The 16968-nt window shown below is 42.8% G+C and overlaps 1 protein-coding gene across 4 annotated transcripts in view; it reads left to right on the top strand.

The window, feature by feature from the left end:
• Positions 1–16968, top strand: part of LOC114588860 (vascular endothelial growth factor receptor kdr-like) — a 192683-nt gene that overhangs the window by 78559 nt on the left and 97156 nt on the right. For all 4 annotated transcript variants that reach the window (XM_077922571.1, XM_028714546.2, XM_028714547.2 and 1 more), the window contains exons 5-9: positions 2564–2726; positions 3539–3675; positions 6095–6260; positions 8910–9027; positions 9385–9563. In XM_077922571.1, coding sequence (XP_077778697.1) covers positions 2564–2726; positions 3539–3675; positions 6095–6260; positions 8910–9027; positions 9385–9563 — 763 coding nt within the window. The remainder of the gene's footprint in view (positions 1–2563; positions 2727–3538; positions 3676–6094; positions 6261–8909; positions 9028–9384; positions 9564–16968) is intronic.

Raw genomic sequence — 16968 nt, 5'->3', positions numbered from 1 at the left:
TACAAAAGAATGCAAATAATGTCAATACACAGCTGAACTGCAAGCACCGCCTTACATCTATTTAAATTATCAAACTTCAAAAGGCAGCTGCACCCCCAAAATTTCATATATGCAATTTGCAAAACTCATGGACTATGTTTTGCATATTTGCAAAGAGTACCAGTTTCTTCAGACAGTATCCCATCTGCTTTGGTCTTCTTGTAAGAGGAAGGAGCAGCAGATGCACAGTTGCACGATATCACCCTCACAGTTGTATCCCAATGAAAAACTGTTGGCTTGAAGGGACCCAGAGGGTGGAATGAGATGTGGGGTGCATCTGATTCATGGCCAGAATCATTCTCCCCCACCCCCAGAACTGTATAAAGATTAATATTGACCAGTGGCATAAGAAGGTTCCTTGTGACTATCTTTGAGCAACTGAGCATTACATACCTTATTTTTAGAGTCTTAACCTTCCTTTTACCTGGCTTTGTCTCAGATTTCTAGCTGGTCATTTCTTGTTATTGGAACTGAAGGGACCTTCTTCCTACTACCCTTTTGAGTGGATAAACTAAATGTTTCCACTTCGAGCTGCTACAAAATCTAGGCCAAATATTCCACTCTTCCTCTTTGAAAGGGGACAAATGGGCAGGGCTGGAAAGGAAGGTGCCTCCGGACATCCTCAGTAAAGATGATGGACCTATTCATGGAGGTGTGTGAGTGAGCGAGTGTTTACCTTGGGCGCCTTCGTTCTGTTCCCATTTAAGGAAATACCATAGTGGCTGTTTTGGCCTGGCCTGGAAGCGTGTAGAGCCATGCTGGCTGCTTCCTGTACTCAGAGGAAGTTTGAGGGGACGCGGAAGGAAGGAGTCCGTTGATCGGACGAATTTAGAATATCCTCACCCAAAATTAATAACTGGCCACTGATAAAGCTGAAGGAGAGAGAGGGGGGAAATACCACAAGGTCTTTTTAAGTGGTTGGGTAGATGCTACCCTTTTGTTGTTGTTGTTGTTGCTAAAATATTTTATTATAATGAATAAGTTTCATATGTGGGGCCATCTTAAAAAGGCAGATATTCCTTCCTATTCTTTTTCTTGACCACTGGGGGATACTCAAGCACAAAGCCGTAATATTCAACTCTATTCCATTGTATTATTCCTGTAGGAATGTACTTTCCCCCTCATAAATTACCTTTCTTATGTTTCCATTATACTTTAAAATGACTGCACTCCATATCCTTTAAATATTTATGGGGAAGTGTGCAGACTGCTAATGCTCAAGGAAAGAGGCTAACTTCACATGATTTGTTCTTTGGTTTGAGCTTAAAATCCAACCTTTTCAACATCCCCATCATCCCCAATATAAAACTTAACACACTGGAGAAACAAGGGCAGGGGCATGACTCTTTGTAAAGGCTGATTCATTCACTAAATAGGGACCAACCAAAGCATGTGGTGCTGTGCTCTGTCACATGGTGCCATTCTGGCTATTCACCACCATTGGGGGGACGGGACCCTGCTAATAATACAGAACAAGGATGAGGAGTGTTGAATGAAGTTGGCCCTCCAGTTCTCTCCATTTGGCCCTTAGAACTCTCCTCAGGCCACACCCTCTTGCCTTGCTGCTTTGCATGCATGCTCTTGAATGATTTTGTACCCTTGAGGTCTTGCCTGGGTAGAGGACAGAGAAGGGTGTGTGCGCATGTGCAGATACTGGCCAACTCTACAAAGGGACAGAAAAACAGCTTCCCATCCCCGATCACAAGGATAATCAGTCCCTCCTCACAGGGAACTCTTGAGAATTTTAGCTTTGTGAGGGGAATAAGGGGCCTCCTAACAACTTTCAACACACTTAACAAACTACAGCTCCCAGAATAATCTCTGCCCTTTGTAGGAGCACCTCTTGCAGATACCATCCCATCAGGAGGTCTGTTCTGTACGATGTGGGAATCAGATCTTTTTTAGCATGGCAGCAGGTGGCGCTGTGGGTAAAACCTCAGCGCCTAGGGCTTGCCGATCACATGGTCGGCGGTTCAAATCCCCGCGGCGGGGTGAGCTCCCGTCTTTCGGTCCCAGCTCCTGCCCACCTAGCAGTTCGAAAGCACCCTCAAGTGTGCTGCGCTGGTGCCGGCTCGCCAGAGCAGCTTCGCCATGCTGGCCACGTGACCCGGAAGTGTCTCCGGACAGCGCTGGCCCCCGGCCTCTTAAGTGAGATGGGCGCACAACCCTAGAGTCGAACACGACTGGCCCGTACGGGCAGGGGTATCTTTACCTTTACCTGCCCCTTGGAACTCCCTCCCATTCCTGTGATCTTTTCATCATCTTTTCCTTTTTCAACAAGCCTCCAAGGTAGAGATTCTTATCCACAGTGTGTATGTGCATTGGATTTGAAATTATGTTTCTATGTTTTCGTACTTGATGATATATAGGTGATCGCTCTGGGATGTTTCATGAAAAATGTTTTATAAATAAAACGTATAAATGAATGAATGAATGAATGAATGAATGAATGAATGAATGAATAACTGTTGGGGTGGTTTTGAATGTCAGGTGTAGCATCACATCTGCCTCTTATCTTCCTCAGCATCCTTCCAGCAGTGCCGTGAGGTCTGTGAAGATGGAATGGGACCCCAAGAGAGGATTTGTGGTCACTTTGCCTACCTATGAGTTCTTCAGTAGCATGCTCAAGTGTGTTGCTATGGTCAGGGGAGATGAATACACATCCTACTATGTGACACAGAAAGTAGGTGAGTAGCTTGTAGGGATGTGAGGAGGAAGCAGATCCCATCCTGTACAGTATTCATTGTAAGCAGCACTGCCTTAGGGCGGACACAGAAAAGGAGCATAGTATTTGTGAACCCTAATTTCAATTACAGATCAAATTAAGATGCTTCCACAAATGCTGCCCAGAGTTTTACCTTGCAGAGCCTGGTGTCAGAAGTTCTCCAGATATCCTTTAAGTCAGTCTCTCCCTATCTGGTGCACTCCAACTGGGACTGATAGGATTTGTAGTCCAAAAACATCTGGAGGACACCCAGTTTGGGAAGGCTGCTCAAATACTTGGATATTTTGCTGATGATCTTTTAGTGTGGCAGCACCTACACTTTGGAACTCCCTGCCTATTGACAGTGGCAGATCTTGGACAGATTTCAGTGGGATCCTGTGTGATGTCAACATGTGGTGCCCCCTACCTCTCACACTCCATTCTAAATCATATTTGTGGCGTCACCTGTGGCACCCCCATGCGACTGAACCAGCTATGCTACCCTAAATCTGCCTCTGCTATTGATTATCAGTTAGGTGTCTTCACTGTACTTTTTTGGGCACCTGCTAAAAACATTTTCATTTAGACAAGCCTACCCAGAGGTTTAGAAAGCTGAAGCAAGTTTTAATCTGTTTTTAGAATTTTGCTATTTTAACCTTTCAGAAGTCTTAAATTGTGGCTATTTTTCTTATCGATAATTGTATTATAATATTTGCCAGATACTTGATAATCTGCATTTGACATCTGCTACTGTTTGGATTTTGATATTGGCTATTGGCTTGCTATGTCTTCCAGAGAAAAGGATACAGAACCTGGTTCTCAAAACAAATCCCCAAAAGCTGGTGGTTGGAGACAACCTTAACCTGGAATGCAGTGCGGAGACATTTTTCAATGGACGCATTGAATTTGTATGGACAATTCCTGGAAGGACTGTGAGTAAATCACATCTGTCCCTGGATCAAGGACAGTTATTGGTTCTGCTGATTGCAAAAGATTCCAGTCAGAAGTTTTGTTGTGTGCTAGCAATCTCTGTCCTCACTTCCTCAAATAGTTTTTGAGCGAGCATTCAAATGCTCAGTATCCAATCAAAGAAATTATGATGTCAGATATGTTGTTGGACTGCGGGCTGGCACTAACTGGGGGGGCCCAGCAGCATCTGCCTGCTTTCTAGCATCAGTTCAGAATTGCTAGGAATGCACAGAAATATTTGGGTTGGCGGTAGTACATTTTGATGGGGAGAGAAATGATTATGGCTGCTCCACTGAACATCCTGAGTAAATTTAAAGGCATAACATATTCTACATGTTTGCAGAGAGAGCTAATGTACATAGGAATATAGGAAGCTGTCTTATATCATGTGAAACTATGAAGCCATCTTGCTCAGTATTGTCTGCACTGACTGGCAGCCTCCAGTCTGTTTCAGACAGGTGTCTCTGTCGGGACTACCTGGAGCTGCTCTACCACTGAGCAAAGCTCTATGGAAGAATCCAGCATCATGTCTAGGGATGGATAAATCTGCCTCAGTTTGTTCTCTTCTGGTTCCACACATGGCTGTCTTAAAGTATGTCCTGTCTGTTCCCATGTGCATTTTTTGGGGGGATAACTCTGTATAAATCCTTAAAAAGTAAGAGAAAAAGCCATAACCCCTCCCCCCATGCACAGATGTGGAGGACTTATGAGGTGAATTTCTGTTTCCTTGTTTTAACACTGTAAATCTTATTGGAGTAGCTTCAAAGCCCAGCACATCAGCTGCACAGCAAAGAAAACATTTTTCAAAATGGTACAGGAAACAACTTATTGTGTAATTCTATGCACAACGGTTCATTCTACATACAACAAAATGGCTGCCCCATTTTATACTGATGGAGGTACATTGTATGTACAATGGCCCTTTGTGCATAGAATTATACAGGAAGTGGCATAAGGTCACTTCCTGTACCATTTTAACAAGCATGTTTACCTTGTGTGCTACAGGTACTGTATTTTGAAGCTGCTTCAAGCATCTTTCCAATGTCAAAACAATAAAAAGGAGAGCAGCCTCATATGTATGAGTAGTGAAACAGCCCTCAGAAGGGTTCATAGATTAGCAGATTAAACCATATATCTGCAGTCCATTCTGATGAGTTGTTTGCTAAGACTGTGTTTTTAGTCAGGATAGTGGGGAGGGTATGCAGAAAAATAAAGCCTGGGTTAAAATCCCCTGATATACTAATTTTGTTGCAGTCATTTCCTTTCAGGGCTGTCTTAAGCATATGTGGCGCCGGGGTGCAAAGATCCACCTGGTGCCCCCCCCCCCGGTTGTCCAGTCCCAGGCTCGCAGGAGGGCGGAGCCTGCCGGCTGCGTCAGCATCTCACTGGCTCAGTCGCCCTCGAACTCGTGGCACAGAGCTGCCCGCAGAAGAGCCCGCCGCGGTGCTCTAACCGACTGGTGGGCTCTTCCCCAGACTCAATTCTCAGGCCCCGGACTCTCAGCCTGGTGCCCCTGAGAGCCCGGTGCCCAGGTGCCTCGCACCCCTAGTGCCTATGGGTAAGACGGCCTTGTTCCCTTTCCATCTTAGAGGATTTGGGTCACAGACAGAAAGACCTGGAGATACCACTGCCCTAAGGCTGCTGATGAGCAAATGGAGTAATGGTTCCACCACCCTTTGCCTCACTAGAGGTTTTTGAGCATCTGAGAGAAGATCTAGCATGGCTCATAGATGTGCTTTGGATGTGCTGCTCAGCCTTGCCAAATTTGCTCTGAGGCCTTCAGCACAACAAAGGAGAGTTATGTTGTCTTTGCACCACCTGCCTCCCACCTTCAAGGCATCTTGCACACAAAGGCACATGCTACGCCCACCTCTCATGCTGTTTCAGACACAGGCCCCAAACCCATCAGAAAGTGGCAAGCCCTGTGTCCACTCAGGAGGAAATTCCCTCCCAAACTGTGGTTCTGGCCTGAATTTTGATTCTAGCCCATCCTACATTGCAATGCACCACCATCACTGGTAGTTAACTCTGTCATTGTTATAGGAATGAGTTGCACTAATATCGAGGGTCCAAATATCATTGTGACTGAATACCATTTTGCAATTGAATACCATTTTTCATTTTAATAATTCATGTTCACTAAAATTCCATGAGGGTGGAGCTTGTAAAAGTCACATTTCTGAACCAAGAGTCTGAGGACTCACCTGATTTAGCCTTTTACATTGTTGGATTCATGGCTTTCTAAGGAGGAAACTTTTAGGAAATCTAAGATTTGCCTTTGTAGTTCACTGTTCTTGACTGGATATGTGTTACTCTCTGTTTGAGCTGTTCTGAACTGGCCTTATAGCAGGTGTTTTTCTGTCTCCACTCTGCTCCCTTTAGGAAACCAAGGCTGAAAATACATTCGACCTAAGTGAGCCAGTGTATAAAGCTTCTTCTAATGTGGTCATCAAGAATGTTACAATGGAAAACAGAGGGTTGTATGTATGCAGAGGCATAATTGCCAATACAACACAATTAAAATCAGAGGCCAACATCACTGTATACAGTACGTATGATATCTATCATCTATCTATCTAATCTATCTATCTATCGATCTATCTATCTATCTATCTAATCTAATCTAATCTATATCTATCATCTATCTATCTACACTGGTTAGAAAGTAGCAACTTCTTTTTGTGGAGGCAGAGTCCACCTGTCCACTCCAGCAATCAGTTTACAGCACTTCACAGACCCCCAACTGTATCATAATCAACATCACAAACATTCACTGACACATATATGCAGCCTAAAGTCAAGGAAATGATTTACCACTCGATATTTCTGATTGCATCAGCCGGCATTCAAGAAACTCCAGGGGTTTCTGTGACATGTTGTTACATTGACAGGCGCCACACTTTAAAAAAAGAATAGTACAGAAAGGGATATTTGCCCTTTGGAGATCATTGTTTGACTGTGTGTGTGCCTTTGATCTAAAGCAGTTGTTCCCAAACAGTATGTGTCATAAAAGAACTAATTATGTACTGTGAGAAATTCATTGATTCAACAGTTTAAAAGAGTACGCATCTGCAAAGAGAGCAGCTGAATGATGCATTCCAACAGCTGGCCTCCTTTGCTCAGGGTGGGCATTTTGAAAATGTCTCTGCTGCCTAAATGTTGTTATTTCAAGTATACACCACCTTTCATCAGAAAAAAGTTTTCACGAAGCAGGTATAAAGAACAAAATTAACAAACAGTATATAAAGCAATTAAAGCATCAATATCCATAAAATAGGATTCCATTCACCCAATACCCCCACAAAATTGCACATCCCAAAACACACCTATTGTTGTTGTTGTTTAGTCGTTTAGTCGTGTCCGACTCTTCGTGACCCCATGGACCAGAGCACGCCAGGCACTCCTGTCTTCCACTGCCTCCCACAGTTTGGTCAAACTCATGCTGGTAGCTTCGAGTACACTGTCCAACCATCTCATCCTCTGTCGTCCCCTTCTCCTTGTGCCCTCCATCTTTTCCAACATCAGGGTCTTTTCCAGGGAGTCTTCTCTTCTCATGAGGTGGCCAAAGTATTGGAGTCTCAGCTTCAGGATCTGTCCTTCCAGTGAGCACTCAGGGCTGATTTCCTTAAGAATGGATAGGTTTGATCTTCTTGCAGTCCATGGGACTCTCAAGAGTCTCCTCCAGCACCATAATTCAAAAGCATCAATTCTTTGGCGATCAGCCTTCTTTATGGTCCAAACACACCTATACTTCAATCAAACTACACCTGTACATATTTGCCAGCTGTTGGGCTCACGCACAACTGCAAACCCGCTGTGCTTCATTATAATCAGCTGCTGGTCCCAACACCCCCCTGGAAGCATATACAAATAGACCACCCCACCACATAGGCAACCTAGCTACAAGACTAAAACCAAATCCAATCTAGGACCCCACCAACATCAATAAAAGCCTAACATCCTTCACCTAATCACTTGTTCACATTCATAGAGTTATCCTCTACAGCTGAGGATCTGTCTTTTCACCCTAGTAATCAACCACCAGTTTCCAGCTCCCACCTGCGAAGTGATCAGACTCAAACTACTTCCCCAACCACTTTATGTACTTACCTTGGAACAGCACCACACTAACGATGGGGGAGAAATTTGCTCTAGTTCACATTTATAGGCAAACCTAATTAATTCACACTTTCTGAAACAATATGGCAGTGTTGGCCAAACTTGGGTCTCCAGCTGTTTTTGGACTACAACTCCCACCATCCCTAGCTAACAGGCCAGTGGTCAGGGATGATGGGAATTGTAGTCCAGAAACAGCTGGAGACCCAAGTTTGGCCAACACTGCAATATGGGAACTGAAACACAGCCAACCTTTGAAATCCACACTTTTTTGAATCTTGCAATGCAATTCTCTAGCCAAGTAATGTTTTGGTTTTTTTTGTTTTGGTTTAAAAAAATGCATGCACTAGAGTAAACTATGCATTTAAAAATGCATAATTAGTGAAAATAGTATACAAAATGCATTTTATAATCAGAAAATGCTTTGCAAAAAAATGTTTGTTAGGCAAAATTGCTTGCAAATTCTGCAAATGCTGGTGAATTTCCACAAGGACTTGCTTTTTCAAAGAACAATTCCAAACGGGTGTGGAAATGTGGAGAACTGTGTGTTAGATGGGAAGAAATAATAACTTGAAATTGCCAGAGGCACCCATTCCCTGCACCACAATCCCGGCACTCAACTAAAAGACAACCATGAGGGGAGGGGCCCTCGTCCTTATAGTGCCCTGAAGCCACCATGGCTCTTTCTACAGCTCTGTGTGTGTCAGTGGAAAATCCAGCACCCAGGAAGTCGTAACACCATATCTTATGGCTACTGCCACCAAGTGATATTGAATGTTGGAGCTGGTAAAAGCACAAAAGTAGGTGAGGAAGGCAGATGTTGTAAATTCCTTTCTCCAAATAGTTTGATCATGTGTCCTTTAGGGATCAAAATCAACTGCAGGTTTAAATTAATTAAAAAATGAAGCACATGTTTCAAATGGCAGCATCATTTCCTATTCTTACTTTATACTAACTTCTGGCTGGCCAGTCCATCTACTTGCTTTCTGCTCCACAGCTTTTATTATCCGTTGTGTTACTATTGTTTTGCAAAAAAGCAAATTTGAGATTCATGCCTGCAATTTTTCTTGTTTATTTTAAGGAGAAGCTTTCATCAAAGTTTCCTTTAAGAAAATCAATCCCTATGAAGTTATCGAAGGGCAAAAGATGCTGAAATTGTCTTGGAAGGTTCAAGCTGTCCCCCGCCCCATAGTGACCTGGTAAGAACCAAGGAGGTACTTTGAATTGACAGAAGGAAAATGCTGATGCAGGGGGGCGAGGAAAGCATAACAATCTAACAGCAGTTCTTTGCAGGTCTACTCAGGCTTGCCCGTGCTTAATTGCAGTGCTTAAATCTGTGCTGTGGTGTGTTTTGTTTGGCATTTGGTATTCCCAATCCCTTGTTTGTTTTGAACCATTTTTGTGTACATTGCCCAGAAAACTTTAATTAAGGGGTTGCATAGAAGTCATGTTAATAAAGAATAAGAAGAATAAGTCTCAGTAACCCTATAATGGGATTGCCCTTGTTCCCCTCTACTCTATCTTTCAATTGGTATATTTCTTGCTGGACATTATAGGTACAAGGATGGCAAGAAGCTGACCAATTCGAACAGTGACTGCTATGAACTAGATCCAGTGAAATACAGGCTCATCATAAGGGACGTGAAACCAAAGCATGCTGGGAATTACACCATAACCCTGAGCAACACTAAGCATAATGTCCATGAACAACACACTGTTGAGCTGGATGTATTAGGTAAGCACCTATTAGATCTAAATAACCAGCTTATTCCTCTGTTTCTGGTTTCCAGGGCAAAGGAGAATGGCAAGCAGTTTTTGGCCAAATGCTTTGTATAATTGATGTACAAACATGTGGCATCTCTCCAAGGAGCTGCCTGCTCCTGCTGCTATAGCTGTTATTACTATCATTATTTCAGTACAGTGGTACCTCGGGTTACATACGCTTCAGGTTACAGACTCCACTAACCCAGAAATAGTACCTCGGGTTAATAACTTTGCTTCAGGATGAGAACAGAGATCGTGCTCCGGCGGTGCGGCAGCAGCAGGAGGAGGTCCCATTAGCTAAAGTGGTGCTTCAGGTTAAGAACGGACCTCCAGAACGAATTAAGTTCTTAACCCGAGGTACTACTGTATAATAAATGACACAGAGCTTGTGTGTTGTAGTGGTTAGAGTTCTGGACTTAGGGCTCCATCCACAGTTCCCTTTGACCCAACACTGCCCCCTGTGGAAACCCTCAGTTTAGCGCTAAAATGGAGCAATCGGCAATTGGGTTTTCCGATTTAGTGCTACAGAGCAGGTTTTCCAGGGCAAAGCAGTGGGACATAGCCAAAACTTCTCAGACCCATGCCTACAAAGTATGGGGCAAGTGGGAAACTGCTTGGACCCATGCTTTCTAGGCTAAGTGTGGGATAAGTGTGGACTGAGAAGGTCCAGGTTCAAATTCCAATAAAGCTCACTAGGTGGCCTTGGGCCAATTCCCACACTCTCAGTCTCACCTACCTCACAGGGTTGTTGTGAAGATAAGATGGGGATGGGGTGAACCATATATGCTGCCTTGAGCTCCTTGAAGGACAGGCAGGATACATGTGAGAGGGGATGAAGCATTGTCCAGGGGACAATGTGGCCCTGTAGGTCTCTCTGTCCGGCCCTCAAGATTTCCCAGGCCCACTGCTTTCTTCTCCTGCTCCTGAGTGCTTTTGCCAGGCTGAAAAGTGTCTTTGAACTTTGGTGGTGCCTCTTGCTTGCCTGGACAGAGAGGTGTGCGGATGTATAAAGCTCTGACTTTTGCATGACTGTAATAAAAATAAATAAGAGTCGCATCTGTTGTCCCACCCACTTTTGCTTCTCCTCCCCACCCCACTGGCTCACAGTTTCTGGAAGGCTGCCCATGAGGCAGTGTGGTTGTCAAACTGAAAAAGGTTCCCACCGCTTCTGCCATAGCATGCCAAATACAGACACCAGTGTATAGCCAAGTACCCAGGAAATTTCTGCTAGATTTTGGGAGAAGATGGTTTTGGGAATTTGGGTGAGCTAATTCATTTTGACACCACCGCTTGGCTTTTAACGTTGGGGTGGCGTTTTTGAAATTGTTTTACATCACTTCAATAATTCAGTAACTAGAAAGGCAACTAACACATTGACAAATAAATTCAGTATACAAGAAAGGCAAGGTCTGCTATGTCCATTCTTTTGAGCTTCTGCTTTAATTCAGCATCTCATAGGACTGGGGGCCTTATTTGCAGGTCTGTTGCAGTGCTTGTATTTCTGCTGCCAAAGTTTTTTCCATCAAAGTTTTTCAGGGCAAGAAATCCCGTTTGATTTTGATATATCAACATTTTGTCTCATGGCTTTGTTTAGTATTGGTTGGATGGCGTGTGGATTATGGATAACGGATTTTTTTGCATGTTGTGTGCAAGACAGAATTATTTTCTAGTTAAAGAATTGACTGTCCGTAACTAGGGATGCAAACACAAATCAGCTGGCATGAAATTCACAGGCAGTTAACAAAAGGGTTTCTTGTGTGCTGGCTACAATCCATTCAATTCATCTCCGTTAATGCTTTTGCAAGCTTTTCGTATTTGTATTTGTTTACGATTTCATGCCCAAGTGCTCTCTGTTGTTCTTTTGTCATGCATCAGCATGGTGGCATGAATTAAACTGGGATCATTATTGCAATTACTGTAAATATGTTGCTTATCGCAACCGTTCCAGCTCAAAGAATGCTGATAATTCATATACTGAAAAAATATTTCTGCACGTAGAGGGCAGGAGAGAAATTAACAACAGGTGCTTCATAAGTTTTAGCAACAGATTGCTCTTCCAAAAAAGATGATCTGAAAAGGAATCTCTGGTGTTGATTTATTTTCCCTGTGATGTGACTTACAGTAATCATAATCGTAATAGCAATAACAAGAATAGTAATATGACTATTCTTGTTATGAATGTGGATGCATTCCCCACCCCCGCAAACAGGTTTGTTAGGGATAAACTAACCGTGATGTAAACACATATGTGGCAATTGCAACACGAGGCTCACAGAATCTTCCTGCCTTGCTGCTGTATAATGTTTGCTAGAACTGACTAATTTCCTGATATCATGGTGTTCCAAATTCTTGAAACTCATCTCTACTTTACATTGACTGCTACAAGATATAGTGACATCCTCTGGTTGTAGAAGTGGGTCAAAGAAGGAACTGAAAGAGGAGTAACAATATTCCTTGCCCACCTTTTACCACAAGGTCCCAGGGCATGTTACAGCAATATAAAAATGCAAGATTAAAAGCAGTTCTAAAAATTTGCAGTCAGAAGAATAGGGTGGCTCCTTATGCGTGTGTTTGTGCATTAGGCAAAATTGCTTACAAACAGTACAGTAGGAGAAATTTAAACTAAAATGCTGGTGGTTTTTCACGAGGACTTTTTAAAAGATAAATTAATTTCAAAGTGATGTGGAAATGTAGAGAACGGAACTTAAGGTTGGAAAAACAAGATGCTGAGGGAGACTGAAATTGACATATTTCCTGCCACCTGTGTGCACCTAGCATGCAGTGCTCCCATATTTATGTAGTATGGAAGGTGGGGTAACCTGCGGCTCTCCAGATGTTGCTCAATGGCAGTTGTAAACACTCCTTGCCATTGGTCATGCTGTCTGGGACTTATGGGAGTTGTAGTCCAAAATATCTGGAAGTGTGGTCTACATCATTACTGGTGGATCCGTTAAGTACTTGTAAGTCCTCTCAGATGTGGCTTTTACTGTCACTACAACATTTTGACATGGCAAACCTTGGAGAAAAATTAAGTAAAGGTAAAGGGACCCCTGACCATTAGGTCCAGTCGTGGCCGACTCTGGGGTTGCGGCGCTCATCTCGCTTTCCTGGCCGAGGGAGCCAGCGTATAACTTCTGGGTCATGTGGCCAGCATGACTAAGCCGCTTCTGGCGAACCAGAACAGCGCACGGAAATGCCGTTTACCTTCCCACCGGAGCGGTACCTATTTATCTACTTGCACTTTGACGTGCTTTCAAACTGCTAGGTTGGCAGGAGCAGGGACTGAGCAACGGGAGCTCACCCCTTCGCAGGGATTCAAACCGCCAACCTTCTGATTGGCAAGTCCTAGGCTCTGTGGTTTAACCCACAGCGCCACCCGCATCCCTTGGAGAAAATTTATACACCACTTAATTGTAGAAAAAATGCTCAAAACGGTTTACAAAAAAAAACCCCATTAAAATTAAAAAGTACATAAAAAGTACAAGTATGCCTGCATACTTAATTTCATGTCACCTTTCCATAGTTCAAACCATGCACAAGGCAGTCAACAACATGGAAAAATACATAATTACAAACAAAACAGAAGTGGTCATAAACAATAAATAAAACATCAAATTAAATAAATTAAAGTATTTCCACATAAATCATAAGAAAATCTGCAATAAAGGTACAGAATTAATACTGATAAAGGCAATAACAACCCCACCCCAATAATTTTGCAAGCATATGGTAATTTAAAACATACAGAAAGTTTATACCGCAATAGAACGGACTAAAAACAAAATAAAACTCATACAAACTTGGAAACTTATGGGCAGGCTTGTCTAAATAAGAATGTCTTCAGGTGCTGAAAAGAACGTATTGCACAATTTGCCATCTAATGAAGGGGTTTCTTGGATGATCCTAAACAACATGAGGTACTTAATCTCATAGCCTATAGTTAAACTATTCAACTCAGTCCCACAGCATATAGTGCTGGCCACCAACCTGGGTGATTTTAGAAGAAGAGTAGACAAATTCATGGAAGAGAGGGTTATTGAGGACTGCTTTTACTATAATGGATATGTTCTATTCAGTGCTATTTTTCTAGAAAACGAGGTGCCGGAACTCACTTATTCTCTTATAATGTCAAATATCTAGATGTTGCCACATCTCTCAGACTTACGATTGTTAGTTCCTAGCTTGTCAGTAGTAATAAATAATCATTGGCCCTACAGAGACTCTGATTTTGCATTTTATATTTTGTATATTGTTTGATCCACTGTAATAAGCACTTGATGGATTGCTGTATTAAGGGGGGGGGGGGGGTTGTTTGCATATATGAGGAGAAACAGCCAAAGTTTTGTGTGGACTTCTACAAAAATATAAAAGGAATTGCAAGTTAATATGGAAATGAGGCAAACTGGACTTGCGGTTGGAATGTGAGAAACTGAGTAAACCAGAATTGATGGATTCACTGATCCGTAAATGTAAGGATTGTTGCAAAGTCCGTTCCTCCTTAAACTTCCTGTATAAAGATACATGTAGTAGCCCTATGCTTGGGCCACCCATGTTTCCAACCCACTCTACAAACAGATGGAATTTAATCTGGCATGAGGAATATAACCCTCTTGCTTGCTTTGCATGTAGGTCTCTTTGAGTCTCCTGGAGGCCACTGGACCCCTTTTTTATATATAAACCCATTCTTCCTTTATATGTTTGCACATTAAGAGCTGTCCAAGAAGCTGGTGGGTTGCTGTGTTTTTGTTTTGTTGGATTAAATTCTTGTTGAGAGCCAAAGTTTCAGGCAGCAAATGTCATGAAATATTAGAGAGGAGGGGAGAGAGTGAACAAAAGGGAATCTTAACAAACAGCTGGCAACTATACATCCTGGTGAGCCAAGAATGGAAAGAAGGAGAAAAAACATGGGAGAAAATGGTTACTCCAGACTTGAGTACAAAGCAAAGGTGGGTGGGGGGAGGATTAAAAACTACTTATGGTCTGGTAAGGGTATTTTTAATTCTCACCCTAGAACAAATAAACAGAATATTCTGGGTCTTCTCCAAGGCTTTGTGGAACCGGCAGCGTTTCAGTTGAAGCTAGCTGCATATTATTCTCAGTTTGTAAAACAATTGGAAACTTTGTTGAACCATTTTACAAAATGGAACAAACAGACTGCAGCCATCTTACTGCCTTCTCTGCTCTGCAGCAGAGGACTTGTAATAAAAATTGGCAGATATTTGTGATACCTTCACTCATCAATCAGAAAACATCCTTTGGAGGAGTTGCAAAAAGCAACCTGATCAAACTTTTGGATTTGACTTCAAAATTTAAGTTATGGTTTTGGGTGGGTGGGTGGGTGGTAGGTGGGTGGGTGTTGAGATTTCAACCACTAAATCCAAATTATAAAATCTGAATATTCAGCAGAATTTGATGTTTCTTAAAAAGTTGTTAATATGTTTATTTAGGAAACTTCTATAATGTTTTTCACCTTTACAACGAAATTATCAAATTGGTTTACATCTATTGCATTATATTTATATGTAAACCTATTTGATAAAATGAAACCAGTGATTGAAACCATACAATGCAATGCAACGCACCTGCTATTTAAAACTGGAAGAAAGCTCCAATTAATTAGTGTTACTGCATCTGATGAAGCAGACCATGTAAGTTTTTGCAATAGCAGATGTAGGTTTTTTTAAAAAGATGCTTCTGTGTGCAGTGACTGGCAGCAGCTCTCCAAGGGTTTAGGACAAGGAATAAGAGCATAAGAAGAGCCTGCTGGATCAGGCCAATGGCCCATCTCGTCCAGCGTCCTCTTCTCACAGGGGCCAACCAGAAGCCCATTCTGGGAAATCAGCAAGAGAGACCCAAGAGCAAGAGTCCTCTCCACTCCTTCGGTTTCCAGCAACTGGTATTCAAAAGCATTTCTGCCTCTGACTGGAGGCAGAACATAGCCTCCATCATGGCTAGTAGCTATTGATAGCCTTATCTTCCATGAATTTATCCAATCCTCTTTTAAGGCCCTAGAGTTTTGTGGCGTAAAACCAACAAATTTGAAAGGTATAGAACAAGGGAGAAAAAAACACCCTTCCTTGATTCTTCTCTCAAGTGGAGCACTGGGGAAATTATTTTGTTATTCAGGTCAGCTTTTACACCTTTCATCAAAGTAGACCTGAAGCCCTTTAACACTTTAACCCAAAGACAAGGGTAGCACTTGACATTGCATGTTTAGTATGTTTGAAGAGTGTGAATTTGCAATTGGCAAACTCCAAAGATTTAATCTATCCTTAGTTGTGGCAGGAGGGTGGCTTGGGAGGGAGTGTGCCAGGAGAGGCAGCTGTTGTATTTTGGAAGGGTGGTAACACCCACATATATTCCTCTGCCTTTAACAGAAACTTAACATGCAGACATTAGCTAGTAATGCTTTTCACAGCTTGGAGAAAAAGATGTTCACCGGCTGCTTCCTGCTGCTCGCACTGCTGTTAGAGCGAGGGTGGAGATCCTCCAGATGTTGCTGGACTACAGCTCCCATCATCCATGACCATTGGCCATGCTGAGTCCAACAACAGCTGGAGAGCCATAGGTTTCCACTATTGCATTAGAAGCACAGCAAATGTGGATTTTCCTCTTATTTTGTTTTTTAAAATTGGGCACTGCCATTCAGCTGAGCTTCTAGAATAGTTTACAAAACCAAGACAAAATACAAAAAAAAGTCATTGAAATGCTGGAACAGGGAGGGCTGTATCTTAGCAGCAGGTCCCCTGGTTCAGTCCCTGGAAAGACTCCAGTCTGGTACCTTGAAGAGCTGTTGCTAGTCAGATTGGACAGCCTACCTAGCACTGAGCTAAGTGGACCAATGGTGATAGATAGATAATATTTATTACGGCCATAGGCCCATACAGGTAAAAACAACAACATAAGTGGCAGCTTGTGCCGTGGGGAAAAGAAAAAAAACAGTCGCTAAAACACCACTATAACAATAAATACTGTAAGATGGAAAGGCATGCTACGCCTTAATTAGCTTGTAGCGCTCCTTGGCGTCGCTTTTGGGAGAGGACAGCGACCAGGAACCTAGCCACTTTCAGGGTTGTGTGGGAATCCTTATCCTGCAAGATTTGGGCAAGGTGGAATTTTGGTGGGGTACCCTCTAGTTTCTGTATGATTGATCCCAACAAATTTGCCCGTGGCACATTGAACAGGGGGCAAGTGAACATAATGTGCTGGAGCGACTCCGGCGTCACCTTATCACATTCGCACGTGGCGGGGACTTGGCCCTTTGAGAATCTATGTCTCAGGACATTGGAGGGGAAAACGTTGAACCTCGCTTTGGTGAAGGCCAGTCTATGGGCAACAGTCGAAAGGGAGGAGAGGTATGATGGAACGCAATAAGT

This window comes from Podarcis muralis, chromosome Z, assembly GCF_964188315.1.
Source record: "Podarcis muralis chromosome Z, rPodMur119.hap1.1, whole genome shotgun sequence".
In the NCBI taxonomy this organism is placed as follows: Eukaryota; Metazoa; Chordata; class Lepidosauria; order Squamata; family Lacertidae; genus Podarcis; species Podarcis muralis.
Note: the sequence above shows the minus strand (reverse complement) of the source record. Positions and strands in the feature narration are given on the sequence as shown.